The sequence below is a fragment of the Vidua chalybeata genome, chromosome 3, assembly GCF_026979565.1.
Source record: "Vidua chalybeata isolate OUT-0048 chromosome 3, bVidCha1 merged haplotype, whole genome shotgun sequence".
NCBI lineage: Eukaryota > Metazoa > Chordata > Aves > Passeriformes > Viduidae > Vidua > Vidua chalybeata.
Genome location: NC_071532.1, coordinates 24,632,771 through 24,657,727, shown reverse-complemented (window position 1 = coordinate 24,657,727; position 24,957 = coordinate 24,632,771). Strand labels below are relative to the sequence as shown.

Here is a 24,957-nt window from a genome sequence, read left to right as displayed (position 1 = left end):
ACTTTCAGACATAAGACATTTTGTTCCACTGTGCTTTTCTTTCTTGATGTAAACAACATTAAGCTAGTTAACACAGACCACTGGATGGGGACAGAGGTCACAGTATAATCTCTCCATTTCAGTACACTGAGATTAATGAGGTCAGCAAAATACACTTCTCTGGTTCTTCCATGTGACAGCACTTTTCTGATGACATCATGGAAGGCATTCTAATATTGTGATATATTAATTACTTTTCAAAAGATCAGAACTTGGGATCTGCTAAACATGTTGGCAAAATGTCAAGCATTTCTGAGCCTACAGAATGTGTGCCAGCTCATGAGTAATGGAAACATTTTAGCTCCTGACCTGACAATTTCCTACAAAGAGTTATACGCTCTGAACACTGGCTCCATGAAAGGGATCTCTCCTCCCCCTTTTCCTCCCTTTCCTGTCAACAGTGACCCACCAACAAACTGAAAAACCAAACTCTGGACAGTAACACAGAAGCCCATTTTTGGCAAACTTCCCAATCCTCTCAGAGAATAAGAAAAGGATAAATTACCATCAATTAATGCACGTGGGAGGTATACTTTGATCAGTAACATTAGTAGAAACAAAGACTAGACAATGTAGAAACAAGTAGAAGTGATGTCATCCAGAATATCAACACCAAAGGCTAACAATTGGTCCACAACAGAAATGGCTATGGAAAATCACGTGGGGTCAAGTCAAGCAAAGAAGTAAACTTCATGACTAAATTGCCTGACGGTGTTCCTATTAAGCAGAACTGCTCTCCCCATTATGCAGCACTTACTGCAATTAAGTATAGTTTGGCATAAATTAGTTCTCCAGGAAATGACCCAATCATCAGGTTTCATCAATTAAGCCTTTCTTGTATAAACAGAGTATACCATGTTTAGAAGGTAAAGTGAGTGCAATTTTCTTTGCACTGAGCACAAGTCTCGAAGACATCTATATATCTTGATAAATCTCACATTTATTGTTTTCATTCTCCTTGGTGTAACAAATACATCAACTTTGTTGGTTTTTTTCATTCAAGCACTGGAAAGGAGTTGTCTCTTACCTACTAAAATTCTGGTGTAATAACCAGCACAGCACTGATGTTTCGGTTGCACAGCATGTATCTGCCCACCACAGCAAACCCCTGGTGAATTAAGAATAAATGGAATGTACTTGTCCTCACAGCACTGGAAGCCAGGTTTATTGTCGTGCAGAATCCCATTACAACATACCTAGAAGTAGCAAAAAAAAAAAGAAGAAAAAAAAAAAAAAAGAGAAGATCAGTAAGAAGGCAGTATCTGTTAAACAGAACGTAATGTGTTGTCTGGCAAAACAACGTATACGAAAACATGTATCCTACTGCAGACACTAATAAGACTGCAGTCAAATAAAATGTAACTTGGCTAAAATTCTGTGCCCTCCAGCATTATCAGACTTCAATAAACTACTGTGTTTCTGACAGGATGCTGCTATTTTGTAGCCTTCAACCATACTGCACCTTAATAAAATAGTCCATTAATATGAATCATCTTCATATGCCTTGCAGGCTGTTTGAGTCTCTCAGTGTGGAGTAGATTGCAATGTGGATTTAGTGGATTTAGTCTACCATCACCTGACCCTTTCTTTTCCTTTCCAATTCTTGTTTATTTTTTTTTCATGTATGATGAAACACTTACAACTGAAAAACAGTATTTCCCAATATGAGCTTTTGGGTTTTCTTTCACATAAAAATAAGTGGAATTATCTTCCCATAGCACACGAACACTTAATTATGACCACAGTTCTTCAGACAATGTGATCTCAAGAGAATAGTATTTATATAAGGATTTTTTTTTCAGAATAAAATTTATATGGAAATGAATTTTGAAAAGGCCTTTTAACTGTGGACTTCTTTCTAGGTGCTGTCGAGGAAATGATATGCTTGAACAATCAAATATTTATTTGTACACTTACTCCTGTGTCAGTGGAATGGCACACTGAATACCCAGCAAATCATACAGCACAGTCAGTAGAATAACCATAAAAATGGTAAACTTGGAACCTACAGCCAGTGCAACTTATATCAGCTTCTTCCAGCTAGACGTGAAATGGAGTTGGCAGGAGAGCAGAGCCATTAGAGCAGAGTTCCTCCTTTGTTTTCTTTTGAAATGGACCTCTTCCACTACTGACCTTTACTATGTCCTAAATCAGGTTAGCTTAGCAAGAAAGAAAGAAAGTGTTCCTCTGAAGGATCTTTTGTTTACCTAGGTACTTTAACTATTACTTGAGAAAAAAACTTTTTAAAATGCATATTAATAGGCTCAGGGCATCTCTTTTGTATTATAATTATAATGTTAATAAAAATATATTTTAAAAATGTATTCGTTTTCTGATGTTGTAAACTCTATTTGACTTCAGAGAGATAATGCTTTGTTTTGTCCACTTTTGAATGGCCATTATTCCATGACTCTTGGAGTATTAGGTTAGGTTCTGAAGTTACAATTTACAATACATAAACAATAGGTAACTCACAATTAACATCAGGAGGTTCCTGTTTCCTCATTATATTTTTAGGTTTCATAACTTTATATGCTTTGAATTGTGACAGTGTTTTCTGCTTTTCCAATGCACTTTCTCCTTCAGCATCTATTTTAGACTAGCAATGTAGCTGAATTTCATAATTTTCAGGAATTTTGGATCTCTGTCACCACTATTACATTGTTTTGCTGTCCACTTTGTCACTGGTAATATAACCTAATCCATGAATTTCATTAACCTACTGTTCTTTCTTCCAGATCATTAGCTATGATGTCAAATAAAACTCTGCTTTAGAACTCTTCTCTGCTTCCTAGCTTTTGGATATTTGCAATGACTGGCATGCACTCCAGGCTGAGTTTTTCTTCATTTACAATTGGCTCCAAAGAAATCTAAAAATTTACCCTGTCACTCTGTATTTCCAAGTGGCTTAAAAACATTCTTAAAAACACAAACCCAAGGCTTATTGGGCCACTTTGCTCACAATAGGTCACCTTCAGCAACAGTGCTCGACATTTGTAAAAATGCCCTCTGTCTTGTCCATTTTGCTGCAACCTGAGCTTGAGACAGCAGTTAGAAATTCTGTACCTGCCTGCATGAAAGGAGGCCAAACACATGTTTCTTGGGCATTCTTGGTCCCAGTGTGTACCCCTTGGGATTGTCTGGTTATCTCCCTCTGTGATCTGTCTGGCCCAATACCACCTCTTCTTTTTGTGGATTTAATTTGTCATCCCATTTTTCATTCTTTTTACTGATGGCCACCACTCACATTTCAGCTGAACACAGTCATTCCTCTTTTCAGATAAAGAAAGGTGCACATCTTTGGCTTTATCCAGGCTCAAGTGCTTGAGCAGCCATTTTACTTTCCATGAGATGCTTCCAGTTTTAAGAAATGCCACTTGCCTTTTGAATCCTCTGTAGAAAGGGCTGCTCTGCATATTTCATACCAACACTGGGAGGGCCATTTTAGTACTAACTCTATAGTTTGAAACACTGTTTGTAAGATTGCATTATTATTATTATTGGTCTCTCTCCTTTTCCTCCTCAATTCTTACACAAAATCCCCAGCTGTACATCCAGATGTGTTACAGAAGTTTCAGCAGCTACTTTCTCTTGTTAAAAATACGTAAGATCCTCAGTATTTCTCAATGACCTATGGAGAGTTTCCAAAGAGGGGGCCCAGTCAGTTCTAGAACACATTCAGACTCTCATCTGGCATTACCAACTGATACAGTTGGTGCTTTTATTATGTAGTTTCATAACATCCTCTGCAGTCAGCTGTAAATTGTTAAAGAACACTTTTTTGGCAGTCTTCTAGAGATAGTTTCTATTTGCATCAATTGGCAGCCCAAGGATTCTGCATTATCGATCTATAAAAAACCCCAAAACCATTCAAGTAATGCTAAAATTGCATCACAGAAAAAGAAGAAAAGCAGATTGATTGAAAGTTACAGTGGCAAAAGGTTATTATGAGCTCATCCTCTTATATCTAAATGTGACAGCCCCAACCGGGTGGTGCTATCCTGTACATGGAAGCAGAAGCTCTGGAGTGATCAAATACAGTGCTGCCAGCATTTTAGATGGGTTGGAGATCTCAACCTTGTAAAGAGAGTTGAATGCTCAACATACCCTTTGTAATCAGATCTTTACTATCTATGGAGATGATACAAAACGTTCATCCTTAGCTGTCACGGGAGCCCTTAAAAATATCAGTAACTTCACAAAGTAACTCACAAATCAGTTCTGTCATTCTCTTCCCACTCAAGCACACAGAGGGACTGTGATGCAGGAGCACAGGGACTAGGAAGGGTTGGGCACAAAGGAAGGCTTATTATGATGCCTGAGAAAGGCCCAGTCAGCCATGACACTAGCATAGAGTACTAGATATCAAATCTGGCAGGCAGGATTACACAATATTGTAACAATTTTTAAAAATACACCAAACTTATCTAAGTAACTCTCTTTTAATTGCAATTGTGTCATCCCTGATCCCTCTGCTTGATGAAGATTTTGCTGAAGGATATTATCTGGCCTTATGGACACACGCCAGTTGAGCTAAGACTGATTTACTCAAATAAACAGATGTGCTAGGCAGCCATGTTTATCCTTCTTGTCAAATGCTTGCTGCCAGGGCCACTTTGTGAAATAGCAATTCACAAAACACTCTCAGGAATTCCTATTAGCTACAGGAGTTCATTAAAAATTTCTGCCTGTGGAGCAAACACCAGAGTAATGATTGACCCATCATGTTCTCATGTGAGAGGGAATATTTTAAATTAGCAAGGCTCATTCTTTTTTACTTAAATTATCTCCGAATCTATACAGACACCCTTTTTAGCTAAGTATACTCACTCATACATTTCTTTTCTCAAACTGTTGTTCTCTTTTGTTAATTGATACAGACTTAGATCTAAAATCCATGAGCAGAAATTATTGTTATTCTCTTACAAATCACTATGTATTATCTTCCTAAAATGAATTTCATTTCCTGTCTTTCAGGTGTGTTACAACAAGAAGTGTAATATTTTTAAAGGTTCTCTATGCCTGAAAGAATTTGAAAAGAATTTGCACGATATTGCTAACATTAATAGTAAATTTTGCATAAATATTGATGGGATACCCTTCACCAGTATCAAGATGTGTTATGTTTCACTGCTGACAGCTTTTGAAGCTGGCTATCAAACCACTGTTTTGCTCCTTCTGTCCTTAAAAAAGAGTCCTGATGGTGTTTTTAATAAATAGCACATTAATTACAATAGTAAAGTGTAAGCCTGTACTTCCTACTAATGTCAGTTTTGTTTGATTAGTTCATTAACTGCAGATTTATACAGCTTGTTGCACCTGAAAATAAAAAGTGCTAAAGCTGCATTAACACCTTCAGTCAGGTCCCTTTTAACCACTGATGTTCAGAGTCACGATGAAAAGTAAGCAGAAATCATTAGCCTTTATGCCATTCCTTTAATTACATTTTTACTGTACCTGTCTCCTTATTTTCAGAGTTCACCTCAGGATGTCGGTAAGAACAGATGCACAGTCTGGTACCTCCATGGATAATACAGGAATGCCTTTCCTATTGATACTGAGATTATGCTACCTGATGGGTGAAACTCAGGCACACTCCCTTGTTAACTGAAGTTCCTCTGTAAACCTCATGGTCATGAGACTTCACATAAGGGTAGAATTCTGGATCACATCTTACTGAAAACAGCTAGAGAAAGACTGACAATTTTGGCAACTTGGGAATACTCAAGCAGCACAGTTTGTCACTGTAAAAGGTCCACAGGACATAGGAACCCTCCTGGCAGCAGACAAAATTCAACATTAGAGTGTATTCTCAGTTCTTCTGCAAAAATACACACACAAAAATAGTTCTAAATTCTTTCTGTGTTCAAGGAATAAATCCACGCAAGCCTGATTAAACACCGGGGTAAGGATACTAGGAACAACATGTTAGCTTTAGTTAAAATAACGAAGAATCCTAACATTGAGGCAGAAAACTGGATAACAACTAGAAAAAAGAAGTAGGTATCTGTTGCAAAAATTATTTAGGATGGGATGAATGTTTGGTCTTCACTGGGATTAATATCAGTGCATGTGCCCATGAATGTGCATGTACACATGTCCCTTGTAGTGAAAAGGTCACTTGCCCTTTTAGAGATTCCCCAGATGGCTCAGAGCGAGTTGGTTTATTTGCAGAGCACAGTCCCAAGCAGAGGCTCTAACCCAGATCCGAAGTGCAGAACACACACAGCAGTGCAGCCTGCCAGCTAGGCTGCTTCCCACTGCCTTTCTCACATAGCTGCATCTCTTGGCTGGACCCAGCTCAGCCAGTGTTGGATGAAGAGTCCCTGCATCCCACTCTGCTGCACACTGACAATACACCCTGGTATTTCTTTTACTGGAGTGGATTAAATTTTGGTGATCTCTTATGTAGCTGAATCATAACAAATCCCTCTTTTTCTGTAGTGCCTTACAATAGCAAGCTGATGATGCCAAATGTAATCCATTAATCCATAAGGAAAGATTAATAAATAACCATAGATATATCTCAAAATAATTTTATATAAAAGGCCTGGTTTTCCATCACTTTATACTCATTAATTCAAGAAAATTGTAAGAGGGAAATTAGATCCAGATTTTGTCTTGTAAACAAGGTGCAATAAGTGACTCAAGGAAAAGTGAGAACTCCACAACCTATTTGTCTATTTATATACAACTGCCTGCTTTTGCTGACCAGTCTATCATCAAAAAACTTGTTTATTATTCTGGATCTGAATATTACTAAAGCTGCTCACCATTTGATTCTCAGTAGCATCTCTTCACATTTGACAGTACAATAAATATATGGTGAATAGTTCAGGTTGGATGGGACTTTGAGCAACCTGGTCTAGTGGAAGGTGTGCCTGCCCATGGCAGGGGGTTGGAATGAGATGGTCTTTAAAGTCCCTTCCAACCCAAACCATTCTGTGCTTCTATGAAGTGCAGCTGGCACTGGGATAAAAAGCTTTTGGAACAAGTGCATACTGGTCAGTGTTGCCTTTCACTTCTGTCCAGCAGACTGTCAAATCCAAGAACCTCAAACACCAGCATAAAGCCTGACAATGAGTTCTATGAAAATATGAGAGAGGCTGCCACTGTCTTATGTTGTCCTGTCATAGACTCAGGTTTAAAAAGCACAAAAGGCACTAAGAGCTCTGTAGATGTCTCTTACAGACATTTTGGATGGCAAGTGTAGATACGTGTAGCAAACCAGACAAAGCACTGGGAGGAGAATTTTAATCAACTCACCCACCAAAATTACCCCCATGTCATTTTATGCATGAGTGCTTCAGTTTCCTGTGGACTTTCCAGTCATCTATTACATATCCATTACTTAACAAATAGCACCCACTCCTAACCAGTCTTGGAGAATACAGAGAGATCATTAGAACAACATAATGCAAAATTACTTAGAAAAAATTAGAAAGCCAGGAAGCTATAAAAATAAATGAACACTCTCCAAGCTCAAAGTTACCATAAATGTATGAAGACTGAAAAAATAAAAATAAAGAGGAAACCTTCTAAAACTATTTTAATACAATTTTAATTCATGCACATGTCAAGATGTAGTAAAAGTCTACCATGCCAGAAACCTGAAATAAGTAATTTTACCTTTTAGAAAAAAGGGCTGCCCATAATTCTCTTGCAAGATTTCAGAAATACTTATATTTACTATAGTAGTGCTTTCAAGGGAATTCAAAAGCTAAAGCCATGTTGGCTGGAATAATCTATATTTTGATTTGAACCCCTCAAAATAACTCACTCCCTTAATTACTGTCTTGTCTGACAGGGAATCTTGTGAATACATATTGTTTGCTTTAGTCACAGAACATGTGATGATGTCTTTGACAAATAGAGACACTATTTCATGACATTAAATCTTACTTTCAAACTAAGAGTTTTCTACCTCATTTGTCAATAAAAACCATTACAGACTCCTGCTATGCTATTGATCCTACTCCAAAACAGGAACTCATATGAAGATTAACCTGAAAATAGCCATAATTTAGAAATGCCTCTGACAAATCACAATAGATCCCATTCAGAGTTGCTCATCATTGTCATGTAACAGTTATCCACTTGTAGCTGACTCTAAATAGATTTTGTCTACTGAAGAATCTGGTCACTAAGCATTTAGCCAAGGAATAATTTAAGAGGGGGAAGAAAAAAACCCAGCAAACCATGTTAATAACCACCATTTGCCATGCAGGATTTGAGGAATGATTCCTCACACAGAAACTTTATAGATTTGCTAGCGTTTTACAAATTTTGCATACACCTATAAATTTCCTATGGCCTTTCAGTGGTCAAGTGCAATGACTTTATGCTAAAGGAGCCATATGATCTACCACATATGTACAGGGGTTGCCCTTTTCCAGGTACAGAATCCAGCACTTTCCCTTGTTAAACTTCATAAGGTTGGTGGTTGCCCATCTCTCTTAATTTTCTGAGGTCTCTCTGCAGGGCCTCTCTGCCTTTGAAAGAGTCCTCCCAATGTGGTGCCAACAGCTCCTCCCAATGTGGTGCCAACAGCTCCTCCCAATTTGGTGCCAACTGGCCCAAGCAGGGTGCAAAAGCACATCCTGAGATCTATGTATCCACCATGGAATTTGTCACAATGGGACTGTGTCAGTGGACTCAAGAGGTGACACTCCTCAAACTTCATTATCTATGGCTTGTGTGATCTACTTGAGAACACCTATACAGCCTGAATTCTTGGGATGAACATCTGCACTATACACATGAAGCAAAGCTTTCTGAAGGAAAGAAACTTCAGAAGTTTGATGTTGTGGAGTGAAGTGGTCCTTGTAGTTGGGAAAAGGAAGTCCCCATCCACACCTGCAACATATTTGAGTTGTTTTTGAAACAGGTTCTGGCTTAGCTTCCTGTGTAAGGAATTCAATTTACATGTGTTAAAATGACTTTTACTCTTAACCAGCATGTTATAAATGAAAACAATTTGGAGATTCACTTCAATACTGCACCAAACCGAAGTGTTAATGAGCACATTCATAAATGCTTACCAAAAGGAAAAATAAGGTCAACAAACAAAGACTTAAAATAGCATAATCACTTGTCATCAGCTGACTCACACACAGCTAACCTTGTAATGAGCTCAAATATCCATAGTTGATTTTTAAGAGTTTCAAGATATCTATCAGAGCCTTGATTTTAATGTATCAAAAGAAGCAGAACCCTCCACTTCGTTTTCTCTGATAACTAGAGGTTTGGTGTACACACCTCTTCCTAAAAATATTATTTTTCATTATATAAATAACTTAAGAATATAGAAGTACCTCTGACTCTGGATGATAACACACTTCTCCACAGATATTTTCATCCTTTTTACATTCTAATGAGATGCACATTCTATTACTTCTGCTGCTCCTTGGAGTTTTCAATGAAGCACACTTCTGCCATGCTTTACGTAGGAGTTCATATCCCAGGATAATGCCATTTGGCTGTCCTGGCGATGCCCAGTTGATTTGAAGAGATCTGCAATAAGAAAATCAGCATCTGTTCAAATTTTGGATGTATTTATGCCTCTATAGCTACTTATATTAAATGATTAGCACATAGCAGCTCCTTTTCACACTAGTTCACCTGGAGTGAAACATTTTGAAGTTTATAAAATGTTCTTCTGTATAACAAATTCCACAGATCAAAGGTCTAAAAGTTTCTAAAAAGTGTCAATATGTGCTAATATTCTATGAAAACTAATCACACACACAAAGTCCTTAAATGTTGCTGTTTAAACGACATCTCATTCCCACTTCTGAAAACTTATTTGTAATAAACTATCTAGCATTTTACTCTTTTCATTTCATAACTCCTTTCCCTCTGTGCCTTTGCCAGTGCAGCTTACTCACATTGTGCTCAGCCATCACTTAGAACAGGCTTGTCTTAATCTTGCCCTTCCCTTGTTAAAAAAAAAAAAAAAGAAAAGGATGTTGCTTTGAGATGTATTCTTCAGCATAGAATTAAAACTCATTACAGCATCAGTAAGCACTAGTTCCCTTCTGTACTTAAATATTTTCATTGGCATAAAATTAAAAGTAAAAGATTGAAGTGTTGATCATGACTAAGACTCAAGACTTCTGACTGACTGCAAAAGTATCCCTGCAGCAGTCTGCAAAGACTGTCTATAAAACAAAATCCTGTAGCTGATTTCAACTTTGATATCAGACCATTGTCAGTTTAAGGAAAAAAATATCTTAAGGGATATTAAATCACACTCAGCTCTAGCATGCCTATCACTACTAAAAATGTGCAGCTATTTACTTGAAAAACTCACTTAGGGCTATGATAAATTAAAAAAAAAAAAAAAAGAGACATTTGAAACAAAAATACGAATTTTCCACTGATATTTCAAATGAACACTTAATTTCTTGTGTAATAACTGCAGAGTCTTCCATAAGACACAAATTCCTTTCACTTTGACTCTTTGGGTAGAGAGAAGGAGATCCCAATACTACATGTAGACCAACAGGGGGACTGACAACACTGCATAGTTAGGGTCCAAGTACCTCTTTTTAATCTTCATGTCCCAATTATACAGTCACTGTCAGAATGCCAGTGACATCAGAAATTAGCATTAATTTGAAGTGAAAATGCTACAGTGAAACAGCAGCTGCTGAGATAAACTTTGACATCTTAACAGAATAAAAATAAGTGAACTATTATTTCACTTGCTTGAGGTATAAACAGAGGAATTCACACTGCAATAAGGCTTTGCAAACCAGGAATTAATGTCACCCATGAGGGAATAAATTCACAGGTGCCTTGTAGAGTTGCCATTATCATTCCAAGGTCTTCACCTGAATCATAGATTTAATTCCATATTCCATCCATTGATATTTTGTATTCTCTACCTATTCTACCACAAACACATACATACACAATGCACTCATCCACATTTAAATAATGTTACACTTAAAAACAGAAAAGCAGGAAAATACATAGTACAAAGTTCAGGAAAAAATGGTAAAAAGAAAGGAAAAGAAGGGCAGTACTTTAACCTTTATAAATGCCATTGCAACTCTCTCCTGGTCTTTGCACAGAATAGATCACAGGAGCAAGGAAAGCATTCCCAGTCATATTTTTGAATGATTTGCTTTCTGCAAGTTTCATTCAGACCCTCATGAGTATATTTTCAGAGTATTATGCCATTTTTTTTCAGTTTTTCAGGTCATATTTCTCTCAAATATAATTTTAAATTAGGCCCAAGAATTAAAATAATTATTTAAACATTTTGCCTTTTTGGCAGAGTTCAGTATGTATTCCTTCCTTTAAAAAGAAATCACTTTATCATTGCTTGATAGATACACATTTGGGGTGAACATAGCCTGATATAAAGAAAAACTGCAGCTGAACAAGGAAAGTATGTGGAATGGGAATTCACTGACCAGTGCCAACGAGGTAAAGCTCAGTATGACCTTTGAGAACAGGCTCCTAGACAAGTAAACTCTTTCACAATTTTATGGGTGTTTCAGTTATGTCTAAGCCTTCTGATGCTTGCCACCCATGGCAAATAGTGGCAACACAGCAAGAGCAGTGCACAGCTCAGTTTAGAAAAGAACAGCAGGGTTTTCATGGTACTGCAGAGGCTTTTTGACATCCCCCATCTGAAGGCTGAGCTGAAAATCTTCTTGAGCAGGTGCAGATTTAATGGGACACAATGGGCGCTTTAGTGTGCAGGCAGCTGTGTCGTGTGTGGCGCATCTGACGCAGCTGCAGGAACACAGGGACAGAGCCTGCCTGTCCTCTCCTTCTACCCAGTCACTCCCTGGGGGATACCTGGAGTTGTGTCTACCCTGGGAAGCACCCACAGCCTGACCTGCAGAAGCAGACTCACAAATTGTAGGCATGGACAAAAAATGTGCAACGCCACAGAGGTGGGGTATAATCCTTGTCTGTCCAGAGAACACTCCAAGTGTCTGCCATTTATGGAAGTTCCTATCCTGGAGGAGTCCCACTGCTGTCACTGAGGTGAAAATACTGATGCAGGCAAGGCAGCCTAGCCAGGTTCACAGAAACAATCTGCTTCAGACTACAAGTCCATGAAAGCATTTTCAGGAGAACAATTCCAAGAACAATTTCAAACTGATCCATGAAAGTGAATTTGCTTTTGTGAAGGCAAGCAAAGTAAAATAATTTGGCTCAAGAATGTAAAGACTATTTTTGACATTTTCAGGTAGGTTTTTTTTTAATCCATGAAAAATAACAGTATTTTTTAATTTTGTTAAAGCTTCAGATATATTTTGATAAAACAGACTTCGAAAATAAACTTCTGGGGTTTCCCTGCTTCATCACCAGCTCCAAGTGCCCATAAGGCAGAAAAGGACTCCTGATTTTTTTTTTTTTCCTCAGTACAGTAGTAAGGGTTTAACAGTGACATTTTAAGATATATCAAGTTTTCACTTCAGAATCTTGATAATGAATGCTCCATTAGCCTCATCACATGCAGGAGTTAAATTCAAAAAATCAAAGATTTAATGACTTTACTTTTAGGGAGTTGAATTAAAAAAACAAACAAAAACAAAACCAAAAACCCCACAAGATTCACCTGACAGTCTTAAGATAGGGAGCACTGCTATTATTAATGACTAGTGGGTAAAATATTTCCCTCATCAGGAGATCCCACATACTGAGCAACTGCTGCAGCACTATTGCACAGGAGTTAAGTACCTGCTGCATGGTGGATGCAGGGCTGACATAATTAGAGAAGGCAGTATGACACAGTCCAGACACTCTGGTAAATGGCATCATGTCACTGCTGTTGCTATAAACTTCCTGGAGAACCCTTTCAGTGCTTTGTGTTTCCCATGACTACAGTAGGGAGACCAATCAGGTGTCTTCTGGCTCACTGACCATTTCCACAGTATGGAAAATCAGACTCCCTGGTCTTTAGTTCCCAATATTCCCTTGCTGAAATCTGCACTACATTTTCTCACCTTCCATTTGTCCAGCAGTGACACCAATTTAAAGGCTTTTTAACATGGCACAGCGGTTTGATGCTTTCATATTTGATTTCCATAATCCCAATAATTTGTTGCTATGTTTTATCCATTTTTTCTTAAAATCTTTTTCACTAGCATGTTCATTTGAAATAATTCCTCCTCCTCATTCACCCACAAACAGCAACAGATATAGTAACCTTCTAAAGTCCCATGATACTGAATACTGAGCCAAAGAATTCACCCAACTCTTCTCCCATGGCCTTATTTTCTTTGAGCTTTCCATTACACCCTGTCCAGAGTTTCTGTTTTCCCCCAAGATACTTAAAGGGCCCTCTCTTCATGAACCTGTGAAGGATTTTCCCTAGATTGCCTAGATTAGGCCATGGTGTTTTCTGAACCATCAACCTTTGAATTAGGCATGTAACAGAATTGCTGTAACAAGGAAAAAGAGAAAGAAGAAGAGTGTTTTAAAGTGGAATGAACTACTTTCCAACACTACTTTCCATGAGAATTAAATCCACTACCCAAACTTTCAGTCAGTATCCCCATACATTCAGTACTCAGAGAACTTTCTAAACCATGCAATAAAATACAATACTTCTCTACAGAGTCAAATCCTGAGGTCCTAATTAAAAACAAACCAAAAGCATATCTGATTTCAGTGGCATTTGCTTCTACCTAAACATGGTCAATGCAACCTCTCCCCCCAGAAATCCCTAAATGAAGGCAAGAAACACAGCAAAGCAGAACCTGACTTAGGACTCCAGGATTGGGTGCCACACTGTTTTCTATTTGAAGTTTGGCACTATAAAATAATTATATCAGGATTGCGACCTTTTGTGCCAAGTTTCAGCCTGAAGCTGAGTTATTAAGGGGTGGAAAAGTAAGGTATTTATAATGGCTCTGGTGGTATAACCTTCATTAGAACAGTGTGGATGAAGCTGCTATCAGAAAGACTTCTAAGTTGGTGGGTGAAATTATAATTTCTGTCATGTAGCACCTTGAGGCAAATTTTAAAACAATTATTTGTGAATGCTACAAAGACATTATCCTACAGCATTCTCATCAATAATACAGCCCCCCAAACTGATTCAGAAGAGGGGAAAACGTCATTATTCCAATTAAAGACAATAAACTGCACAGGCTTTATAATATCTCAGGTATCCCATGAGCCTATACTCTAGAAAAGCCTTTTTTCGCTCTCTGATGACAGATATGTTTTAAAACACACTCTTGTCCACACAAACTGTTTTTTTCTTTTGCCCAAGCTTTTTCTATTATGTAGGATAAATAAGCAAAATTCATATTCAGCCCAGCACCTGCCAAGGCTGTCAGCTGTACTGTTTGTCATATTTCAATCAAAGCTGAAGCCAGCCAGTCATTTTTATACTACACAATCCCTACATACTCGAGGACCAGAATTAATGAATTAGCTATTGATTAAATTCCACTCTAGCAAATCCACCGTGGCAAATAAATGAACTACCCGGGGCACATGTAGGCCACGGCCAGACATGTCCGGGCAATCGATCAGTAGTTAGTATTCTTTTGGGATATAAGAACAGCTGATGATAATATGACATGTAGGAAAAGGCAGTGTAGAAACACAGTCTGTTTCTGGCTGAGCAGATTATAAAGTAGGAAGGCATTTTTGATCCTTTTGCATTCATGTGTTATGACATATTTAGTCTATATATAATAGCAGAAACATGCATAAGTGTTTGCAGTACAGACAAGTACAGACAATACAGACAAAGACATACATAAATTAAAGCCAAGGGCAAAAGATGAGATCCTGAATTGGGTTCTTATCATCCAACAAGCTTTGACTGTATCTATATGTGTGACAGAAAAATAGCAAGCTTAATTTCACCCTTATACAGAGACAAATGCTCAATTCAAGGAAAACATACAAATAGCAAACAGGAAGCTGAAGTCCTTAAGAGATTTGAGGAGCAACTCCATTCTGTTGGCCATTTTTGAAAGCTCAGATGTTAGATACAAGTTATTTTCATAAGATTTTTTTTCTTTTGATGAAAGAAACACTGCTAATAAGCATACTTCAGCAAAAGGGGAAAGTCACAGGAACGATAAACACAGGAGGTTAACTGCTTTATTGTTGGTGTAATTCTGAAAAATGTGTTTGCAAGTTGAGTTTTACTTTGTCTTTGGAAGATATTAACTCCCAAAAAATCGTTGTATAAGCTACTACTTGGCTGCTTCTAAAGACTGCAAATTTGGTGCTCCCTTTCCAATTGAGAAGTTTGCCCATTCCTGTGGATGTAGAGGATAGGCAGTTTGCAAACAGTGGTTCAAGGAGACATAGATATGCATGCCTTTTCAGATAGCTTACTAATTCTTACTGCTGTGATAGGTGACTTTTTTTTTTTACCCAGAATTATTCTAAGTTTCCATTATCAGCATCGCATTGCTCCCTGAACATTAATCTTCTTCTTCTTAACTGACAGCAGAATGTGATAATTTTCATTCCACTACACTTCTTCTCTTAACTATTTCCACTTATGCCTTATTTATTATCACAGCACAGTGATACCCAAATGGGTATGTACAATCAGCCAAGGGTGAGACTTCTTTGATTGATCTTTCAGCGAAAAAACTCCAAGACCAAAGATAAGAACCACTAAAAACGTTTTCAAAGTGCATACTGAATTCTTTCATGCACCTTACTCAATTTTGAGAAGACAGCTTTACATTCTGGTCCCCATTCTGGCTACAAATGTCCCTGATACATGAAAGCCACCTATAGCACAGTACCTTGAGCCAATTATGTGAATAATGGGTGCTGACAGCTGCTTTGGCTCATCTTCCACAGTGGTGATCTGGGACCCATTGCTCCTCACGCAGGCATACACCGTGCAGGCTTCAATCTGATGAAGAGGAACATCAGGTTCACATACTCAGCTGCAGAAATTTTTCAGCTCCACTACTTGTTTATAGACTTTCTCTTCACCCAATATATAATTCTTTTCTATTTAAGAGATTCCAAACAGCCAGGAAAATACTGCAGCTTTGAGATAAGTATATCTGCCAGAGATATACTGCACTGTATCATATTTTCCCACAGCATTTTCAAAAGAAGGGTACATGCAGGCCTCTGGCACTAATTGCTGCTTTCTATTAAATTATCACCAAAAGAGTTGCAGTGAACTTGTTTGTCTGTATGTCTATGTAGACCTCAGTATGCAATACTGAAAAAAATGTGCTTTCATTTAAGACCTTGAGTCATGCTTCTATTCATACTATATATTCTGACATAAAAATAAAAATAATTTTTACTTAGTGTGTTCCATTCCTTCATGTCTATTTCGTAAATTAAAAGTGAGAAATGCAAATAGAAATTATACAATTTTTTATGAAAACATGTCACAGAAATAAATTGATATTCCTTAATTCTTGGGATTAAACTAAGAAGAGGAAAAGTGAGATAGGTAGTGGAGGATCATAACATTGTTTCTGTATTGTCAACAAGGAAGTTACTCCAAATAAAAAAAGCATGAAAATGAAAAATAATGCAGTGAGATTACCAGTGAGATGCACATGCATCCAGGATAATATTGTTTACAGGAAAAGAAGAAAAATAATCAAAAGGAAAAAAAAATAAAGACATCTTATTTCGGTTTTACCTATCACTTTGATGCAAGTATAAATACTAGCACAGCAGAAGAGAAGAATAATTAACATCTCAAGCAACAGAAGGCGGCCATGGTAAATTAATATAGAGGGTCTATAAGTGAGGCAGTACACTGAATTTGCATTGTTATTGAGAAAAGACAAATGTGTTTCCAAGTGGCATTCAGAAAGTTGTATGTGTATTCATGGATGGAGGTTTGCTGCTTCAGAGGGGCTGGAACATGGAAATCTGTTATAGTGTGCATGACTGTGATGTTTATTTATGGCATGGAGTAACTGGCTGCAAATTTTCAGAATTAAGTATACATGGTACTACTAAGTTTATCTAATATATAATAATATAAACCAAACCTTCATGAAATATATAGGAATAGTTACAATTAAGTGTCAAAATCCATTTCTTGAAGAGATGAATACAAAGTCAGGATAGAAAGATTTTTTTTTTTAATTTTTGTTATTATATTTCTGCCCACAGTATTTTGCCTTTCACTAGATATGTGACTAGTAAGGCAAAGAGAGATAAATGGAAAAGCAAAGAAAAAATGTTGCACATATTAAGACCATAGAAAGTACTGCGATGATTTCAGAGATCAGCTCTGCTGCCTCCTCAAAAGGATAAGGAAAAAATTGATAATGGGATGTCAAATGCAACATCATTATTTCACTGTACAGATATATCATGCATGCCTGATGTTTCTTAAACAATTGCAATTTTCTTTTAATGAGTAGGAGTAGAATCTTTGCCTCTTTGTAATATATGTTGGGGCTTTGCTAATGCCGAAGCACAAAGCATTTAGGGGAAAGTAAATGGAGTTTTGACACTTTGAAGAAAGAGATAATGGAAATTTGTGATGAAAAGTGTACACAAACCAAAACATACTAAAAATAAATATATTCCTTGTATGGATATACACACAAGCATCAGTGCAAACACATGTCCATGTGTGTAAGGAAATTTATGAAACAATATTCTTCTTGGAAATCCAAGCAGAAGTAAATAATTAAAATTAAAGTATGTCACACAACCCAGAAAACATATTCTAACCTGAATATCATACACGGTGAAGGGAGACAAATCTGCCAAAAGAAAGGATCCTGGCTCGCTCATTCCAGTCTTGTACTGCTGGTTATTTACATAGACAGAGTACCCTGTGACAACACCATTCGGGTTTGAAGGCGATGTCCAGATGACACGTACAGCTGTACTGTTGATGATGACAACCTCTGGAGGGAACATGCCCTCAGGCTCTAGAAATAAAGGAAGAAACTGAATAAACTCCAGCTGTCTCTGCAAAAGCACTTGTTTAACCAAATGCAGATTAGTATTTAGGTTTAGCAAAGGGTTCACTGCTTATCTGCTTTCCTCTGATGAAGTTATCACAGTCTGTAGTCTTCTGTAAATTGGCTTATTATACTCTCAGTTAGAAATCATGAGAGCTGATGGTAAAATGCTGTATACCAGCAGCACAGTGTCAATCATCAGTAGTATGTGGCCAGTGAGATATGGTGATAAATTACTCACACATCTGCACTGCCAACATGCAAACATTATTTTTATGTCTCCCCAATCCTACTTCTTCAAAAAAAAAAAAAACAAAAAAACAAAAAATAGAGCATTTTGCTTCTAAAGCAAAACCTGAGACCAAAATACCTTATGTCTGATGGAACGTGACATTATCAGCCTTATAGATGAAGTAATATGCAATATTGCCATTATGTAAATGGTTTCAAATGTTGATTATTCTAGGTAATGATGTAGTCTAACACTTATTTAAAAAAAAAAGAAGAAAAAAACCAACACCTTCCTTAGCGTTAAATTACATAATTATCTAAGCATGTCAGAAATAACTATGCAAAGGCCTATTTTTATCATAAGAAACCATCTTTACCAGTTAAAAAATTGCCCTTACCATCAATTCTATTTTATAAACAAAAGGTGCTGACCTTTGGCATGAGAAAGGAAATGGAATCCTCCCTTAAAGTGCTTTGCTAATGACCTGGAACACTTGCTTCTGAGGTAATGATATTATAATGTTTATAATGAGACTTTATAAAGCAAAAAGATTAGAAAGACCATTCTAAACACATTTCAGATGCACAATTTTTTTTTATTATTATTTTATCCTCAACCTCCACCCCCAGATTTGCACTTGCCCACTGGCACAGAAATTACTCATAAAGAATTTTCTTAGAGGCTGAACTTGCACGCAGAGTTTCTAGTGACTCAGGAAAGGCCTTCTGTACATCTGTCATGTCAAAAGCATGTCGCTTCACAGAGCAAATCTTTTAAAAAACCCTTTAATTGTTTCTAAATTCCACCGTTTATTGATATGAACTCAGTTCCAAACTTAGTGCATACAGACAAGAATATGCAGGAGGAGATAAGAACAAACTGGGTTAATATCTGCTATTAGAGCTTTTGCTTCTGTCTCAGTGGGGCTGTTTATTGATCCACCACATGATGACAACCAGCACTTAAGCATTTTAACGTTTTAGACCTTTTTCCTTTTATACCAGAAATTTTATAATGGAAGGATGACTGATCTCAACCCTAACAAAAATCAATCAATTTCATTCTCAGATTTTAAGCCAAGCTGCATTCACTGCTAACCAACCTCCATCTGAGGTAGTCACATGCACAACTTCGCTGTTGATGCTGTGGACTCCATTAAAAACTTGAGAAAATATCTGATACTCTGTGTTGGGCTGCAAATCATCTATGACTACAGAGTTGACATCAGCCTGGACCCTCAGAGATCTCCTCTCATCAGTAGAATTCAAGAAGAGGGTGTAGTAAACAACATCTCCTTGCAAATCCTGCAGTGCTAGGAAAAGAAAGGAAAAACATTGGGACATCAACTGGTAAATTTTCAGTCAGCAAGATTCTTATCAACAACATTCATTGTGAAGAGTAAACCAATTTTTATGCAGAACCTCTTATTTTAAAAATTCCATCAAATGCCTCCAATTTCACCCTTTTAAGGAGTGACGCAGATTGGTCTCCCTAATTTGTCAAAATCATTAATGGTTCATCATCCTATCCAGCACTGGAGAAAGCTTTCTTTCTTTAGACATCCCCATGAGACAATGGAATAAACAAATACACAAAACCCACTGAAAGCAGTGGGGTGCAGGCCTTTTTGCTGCTTCCCTTCCAATAACACTTCCCAGAGCCCACTCCAAACCTGTGTTATTCCTCTAGCCATCAATAAAGGACCTGTGCCTATGCCATAAATTCCAGTGACATTCAGCTTTACCCATTCACAGTATAGTGAGAAGCTATGTGTTATTTTTTCAGAACAAGCATGAGCACATCATCTACATTTAAAGCTGTAATACACCCTGAAGCATTATACATAACAGCGCAAAAATCCCACATCCTCACATTTCTTTCTAAAGTGTATTTTACCCAGCACTAACTTCCCCAGAGAAAGACAGAAAAAACAGTACAGTTTTCAGGCTACACAGGGAATGATATTCACTGGTCTGAGCTGATGGTTAAGCACAGATTCCAGGTGTCTTCTCCATTTTAGTGACTCATGTCATCTGTTATCTTTTCTGTCCTTTGTCAAACAGTTTAAATTCAGGTCTGACTAAATGCAGCTGCTTTTCCACTAGGCATCGAGATGAAAAGTATAATTACAATGAAAACTGTAAACACTAACACAAAAATCCTGAAATGACACACCGTGCTACTGAACAGGACTCAGCTCACTGGGACAGAACACTGATAAAAGCCAAAAGCATTTTTTAGACTTAATAATATATGGGTTTGTCATCTAAACTCTTCATCAAGAATGATATGCTATTTTTAAGTGGTACTGATACAAGGCCTAGATCTTTAGAAGTCAGAAACTTTCAGTAGGGAAAGACAGTAAGGCAACTTATATTGAAACTTCCCAAAGTTCACAAAGAAAACAAAAAACTAATTTGAAAGCTAATATTATAAAAAAGAATGAAACACTAACAAAATAGTTAATACATTTAATTGCAACATAAGAAGTAATAACATATGATAAGGTTTTCAAATAATGAATGGCCTTGTCTTGGTGTTTAGCTTCTACATTCACAAACATATATGGAGGAAATTTCTAAGATATGAATGAAAATAAAACCAGATTGCATTACCTACATCTAGAAGGTCAGGGGTTTAGATTATCAAGGTAATGAAACTTCAATGAGCTGCTTCAGATCTATTACATTTGTCAGTTTTTATAAGCATGCTCACTTCAGGCATGCAATTACAAAATAAAGAGACTACATTTGTTGCAATTCAGCACCCAGTCCTTACAATATCATTTGAATTTAAGTCATGAAGAAATTCCCCTCTGCTGTATTAACAAACCAACTAGAGAAATTGGCTAAATTCATTTTAAGGAGCAGAGCATATAGAAAGAGAAAGAGAATCTTCTCATTGTGAAGGAATGTAGATGTAAATTTTTATACAAAGGGATGAAATAGGCCACAAAGACAACAGGATTTTGTGAAGTACTGCTTTATACATGTCTCACGAGTTTGCATTAACTATTTCTTAATTTTCACTATTCTCATCCTGCAGAAAGAGCATATAATAAATACAAACATGACTGAGAAAGAGAAAAATGTGCACATTTTTTTTCCTATTTCTTTCCTCTCCTTTCAAGGACATTTAGGTATATTATAAATCAAGGCAAGGACCATGTTTCCTCTGAGAGCAAGGCAGGCCATGGTAAGTGATGGCAGGTTAACATCTAGTTACTGGAATAAATACTAAGCACACTTACTTGGTTTTGACCATTCCACTTCCACGGCAGTGTGATTAACAGCACGTGCAACAAGGACACTTCCCTTCTTGGGTAATCCTGCTAATGTAGTAGCTATCACTTCTTCACTTGATGTATATCCTACCTCGTTGTGCACTATGAGCTTGTACTCATATGTTGTGTACCTAAGACATTTTAAAAATAATTAAATGGAATGAAAAATGCTGACATAGAAAATATTTGCTGTAAACCTTCTGCCTGTGCCAAAGTTTTGTTGTTTCTTCTCCCCCTGCACAAAAATTCATCTGCATGGGATGCACCAATGAAGACTTCACAAGAGGCATCTATTTTGTGGAAATTATTCAGCATGATTAACATGGTAACAAAAATAAAACACATTATTTCACTTCTTCATAGTTTTAGCTTCTGAGGTGTTGGGAGATTATAGCTCAATTCAATATGTAATTACATGGGTGGCAACCTGCCAAAATTTGGATCAGAATTTAATCAAATGAGGCTTTTTTCATCTTTTGGGAAACCCATTGATTTTAACTTGCAGTATCTCATTTGTAAAAGGGATTCACCACACAGTCAGCATTCTTCCACTACAAAAACACCCCAAAAAAGTCACCTAGGAGTTCAAACTCATTTAATAATTTTCCTCAGAACTGTGCATATTCCAATTACAAAGATTTATTAAAAATTACATGTGTATTTACTAAACCAAGTGACTGTCATGTCATCATTTCTTCCCTATAGCAAAAGGCATATTAATGTACTTTAAGTGGGATTTCATAATCTCAGATTTAATTTCCTCATAAAAAGCCTCCCACAAAACTGCATAAAGACAGAAACTCAGGATCACCTTGTTCAAATTTTCACTGAAGCTGCATGGGATAAATGTCTACAAATGCAATAAAGAAGTGTACAATAAATGCCTAATATTTAGAGATTTTAGTACAAAAATTACTCACCCACAGTGTATATTTACTTTTTTTATTTATTCTAAACGCTTTACTAAAACACCCTGATTTTTGAAAGAGCTAAGCTTTAGCAGTCCCACTGAGAAGAAAGCAACTTAATGAGAACTCACTAGCTCCAACTCTAAGCATTGACAAACAGGGAAAATATACAAAACACATCTTATTTCTCTCTCTGCTTCTTCTGTCACTTGCAGACATTTAATTCTTTCTTGGACATTGTAGCACACATACAATAAAAGAAAAAAGAAAGTACTCTAGTCTTGGAATTTACTGATGAGAATTTGTGATTCGTTTTTTTTGATCCATATTTTCAACAATGAAAATCAAATGAGTCTGTTGTAGCCTGTTAGAAATGAAGAAAACATCTGACAAGATCAGTAATTCTGAAACATGCTTGAAGTATGACAAATGAAAACAAACGCTGATACATTAATTTTCTTTTGGGAAAAATAAGGCTTGAGTGCTTGAGTCTCTCTGCAGCATCTTCTCTCCAGCCACTAACTCCTGAGCTGTTAACTGCAAAACCATAGCTGCAGTTTGCAGAACCTTCCCCAGAAGAAGTGTTAAGGTGTGTCCAAGGGTTAGGCACACTTTTTTGGCCACAGCTCATTCAACCCAAAATGGTGCCTAACGACCGGTCACTGAGGCTCTGTCTCAGTGAATTGCCTCAGTGAATTGAACCTCTGAATTGAATGTATTGCCACCTCTGAATTGCTGATATAACTGCTACATTCACAAAAATATGCTGCAGCACTAAAATATGCAAAGCTAAAACTAAGGGCAACTCTATGCAGACTTTCAAGCATGGCTGAGAGTAAGAAATGAAAACACTTGGGCAGGATTGATACAAGAACAGCTCTGTGAGCACTTATTGCAACAGATGGAAATGAGCAGTGACTTTCAGCAAGTAGGCAGAAGCAAGCAAGTGGCAGTAGCCCTCAGCTTGCTTCAGTGTGTCTCTGACAGGAGCAGAGGTCACGTTCCCCTGATTCCCATTGTGCTTAGGAAGGATTGCTCACTCAATTTTTACAGAAGTAGAAGGAAAGAACAGATATTTGAGGGTCAGTGATTGACATGGAATTCTCATAAAGCACACCAGCACACAGAACACACACACACCCTGAAACCATGCATGAGGGTTTTCCTGAGACTTTACCTAGAAAAACCCAATGCAGAATCAATGTTGAATCCTCCGTTACAATTTCTTTATTTGTGTGTTTTTTCTTAAGGAGCAACAGCCTTGACTTCAAGATGTAGAAACTAAGGTTGATCAAGAGTAAATGCCTTGCTCTACCCCACACAGCAGGTCTGTTACACACTGAGGAACAGAGCACACACTCCATTTCTCCATTCTAAATACCCTGCATTTAATGGTGATAAAGCTAACACAACAAAATCAGGTGAAAAAAACATTGCTGAAAACAATTTTCAGGTGTTTCCCTCAAACATGCTTTCTGCCTGTGCTATAAATTTGGCATCACGTAAATTTACAGCATCTGTACACATAAATCTAAATGGTTTGATTGCATGAGCATATCCATGCTAAAATTTCATGAGACTTTTATTTTCATTTGTTTTTTAAAGCAAAACAATGTATGAGTCAAGAATGACACACTAATAATAAATCCCTGCATATTAGAATGATTAACACCAAAGATGATGACAAAAAATATTTCATTACATAATTAATATGTTCACTACATAAAGACACAAGAAATACTTTGAACTATTAAACATACACTATACAAAATGCCAGCATTTGTTTTTATAGTTTTTGTAATCTCACCTGCTAAGACCCTTATCTTCATAAAACCACTGAGTTCCTGAGTAAATATTGTGCCACAGATTTAAATCTTCAGGGGGATTTGATGCAAGTGGTTGCTGGATTTTACGTCTCAGGAGCTCATATCTAACACAAAAGACAAGCAGAACACCAGGATTATCTCAACTAATGTTATTACACAAAAAAAAAAAAAAGAACCCAACCAGGTTTTTTTTAAGCCACACATTATTTTGTTTTTACAGCTGTAAACTTCCTGAGATAAACATTCTTTTTAATGTTTTGTGATTTAAAACATTCAATTACTAAAAAAAAAAATATACACTACTTTGAAAATGGAAAATGAGGCATTTCCACTTAAAAAAAAAAAAAAACCAAACTAGTTTATTCAATGATTTATGGATTTTCAACTTTGTGGAAATGTTATCAAGAACAAGTCCAAATGCCTGTAACGGTGTCTTATGCAGACTTGCGTGATAAGCCCAGGTTGATCCAGAACATCAAATGATTATGCCTCTTTCTCGCAAATGTACTGAAACAAAGAGCACTGCCATTATCATTCTACTATTATTAGTAGCTTAAGTGTGCCTTTGTACTTAATGTGTTTGCAAATAACCAGAGTGTAAATTACAGGAGAAAACAGGCACAGAATGAGTTAACTGTTCCAGCCATCTGTAGACCTTAGCATGGCACCTTCGTGTTTGGGTAGAAATTCATGATGGGAGCTTGAAAGACCAAATTATTTCATCCTGGTTTTAATTGGTATCTGAAACAGTATTCCTGTC

The 24,957-nt window shown here is 37.0% G+C and overlaps 1 protein-coding gene across 12 annotated transcripts in view; it reads right to left on the bottom strand.

The window, feature by feature from the left end:
* Nucleotides 1-24,957, bottom strand: part of USH2A (usherin) — a 374,435-nt gene that overhangs the window by 92,887 nt on the left and 256,591 nt on the right. For all 12 annotated transcript variants that reach the window (XR_008429695.1, XR_008429696.1, XM_053936908.1 and 9 more), the window contains 7 exons: nt 24,179-24,301; nt 21,431-21,594; nt 19,283-19,492; nt 17,713-17,915; nt 15,792-15,904; nt 9,354-9,552; nt 1,067-1,235 (listed from right to left, as the gene is read on the bottom strand). Coding sequence is in view for 10 of the 12 variants with exons in the window: in XM_053936908.1 (XP_053792883.1) it covers nt 1,067-1,235; nt 9,354-9,552; nt 15,792-15,904; nt 17,713-17,915; nt 19,283-19,492; nt 21,431-21,594; nt 24,179-24,301 (1,181 nt within the window). In the remaining 2 variants the exon portion in view is untranslated. The remainder of the gene's footprint in view (nt 1-1,066; nt 1,236-9,353; nt 9,553-15,791; nt 15,905-17,712; nt 17,916-19,282; nt 19,493-21,430; nt 21,595-24,178; nt 24,302-24,957) is intronic.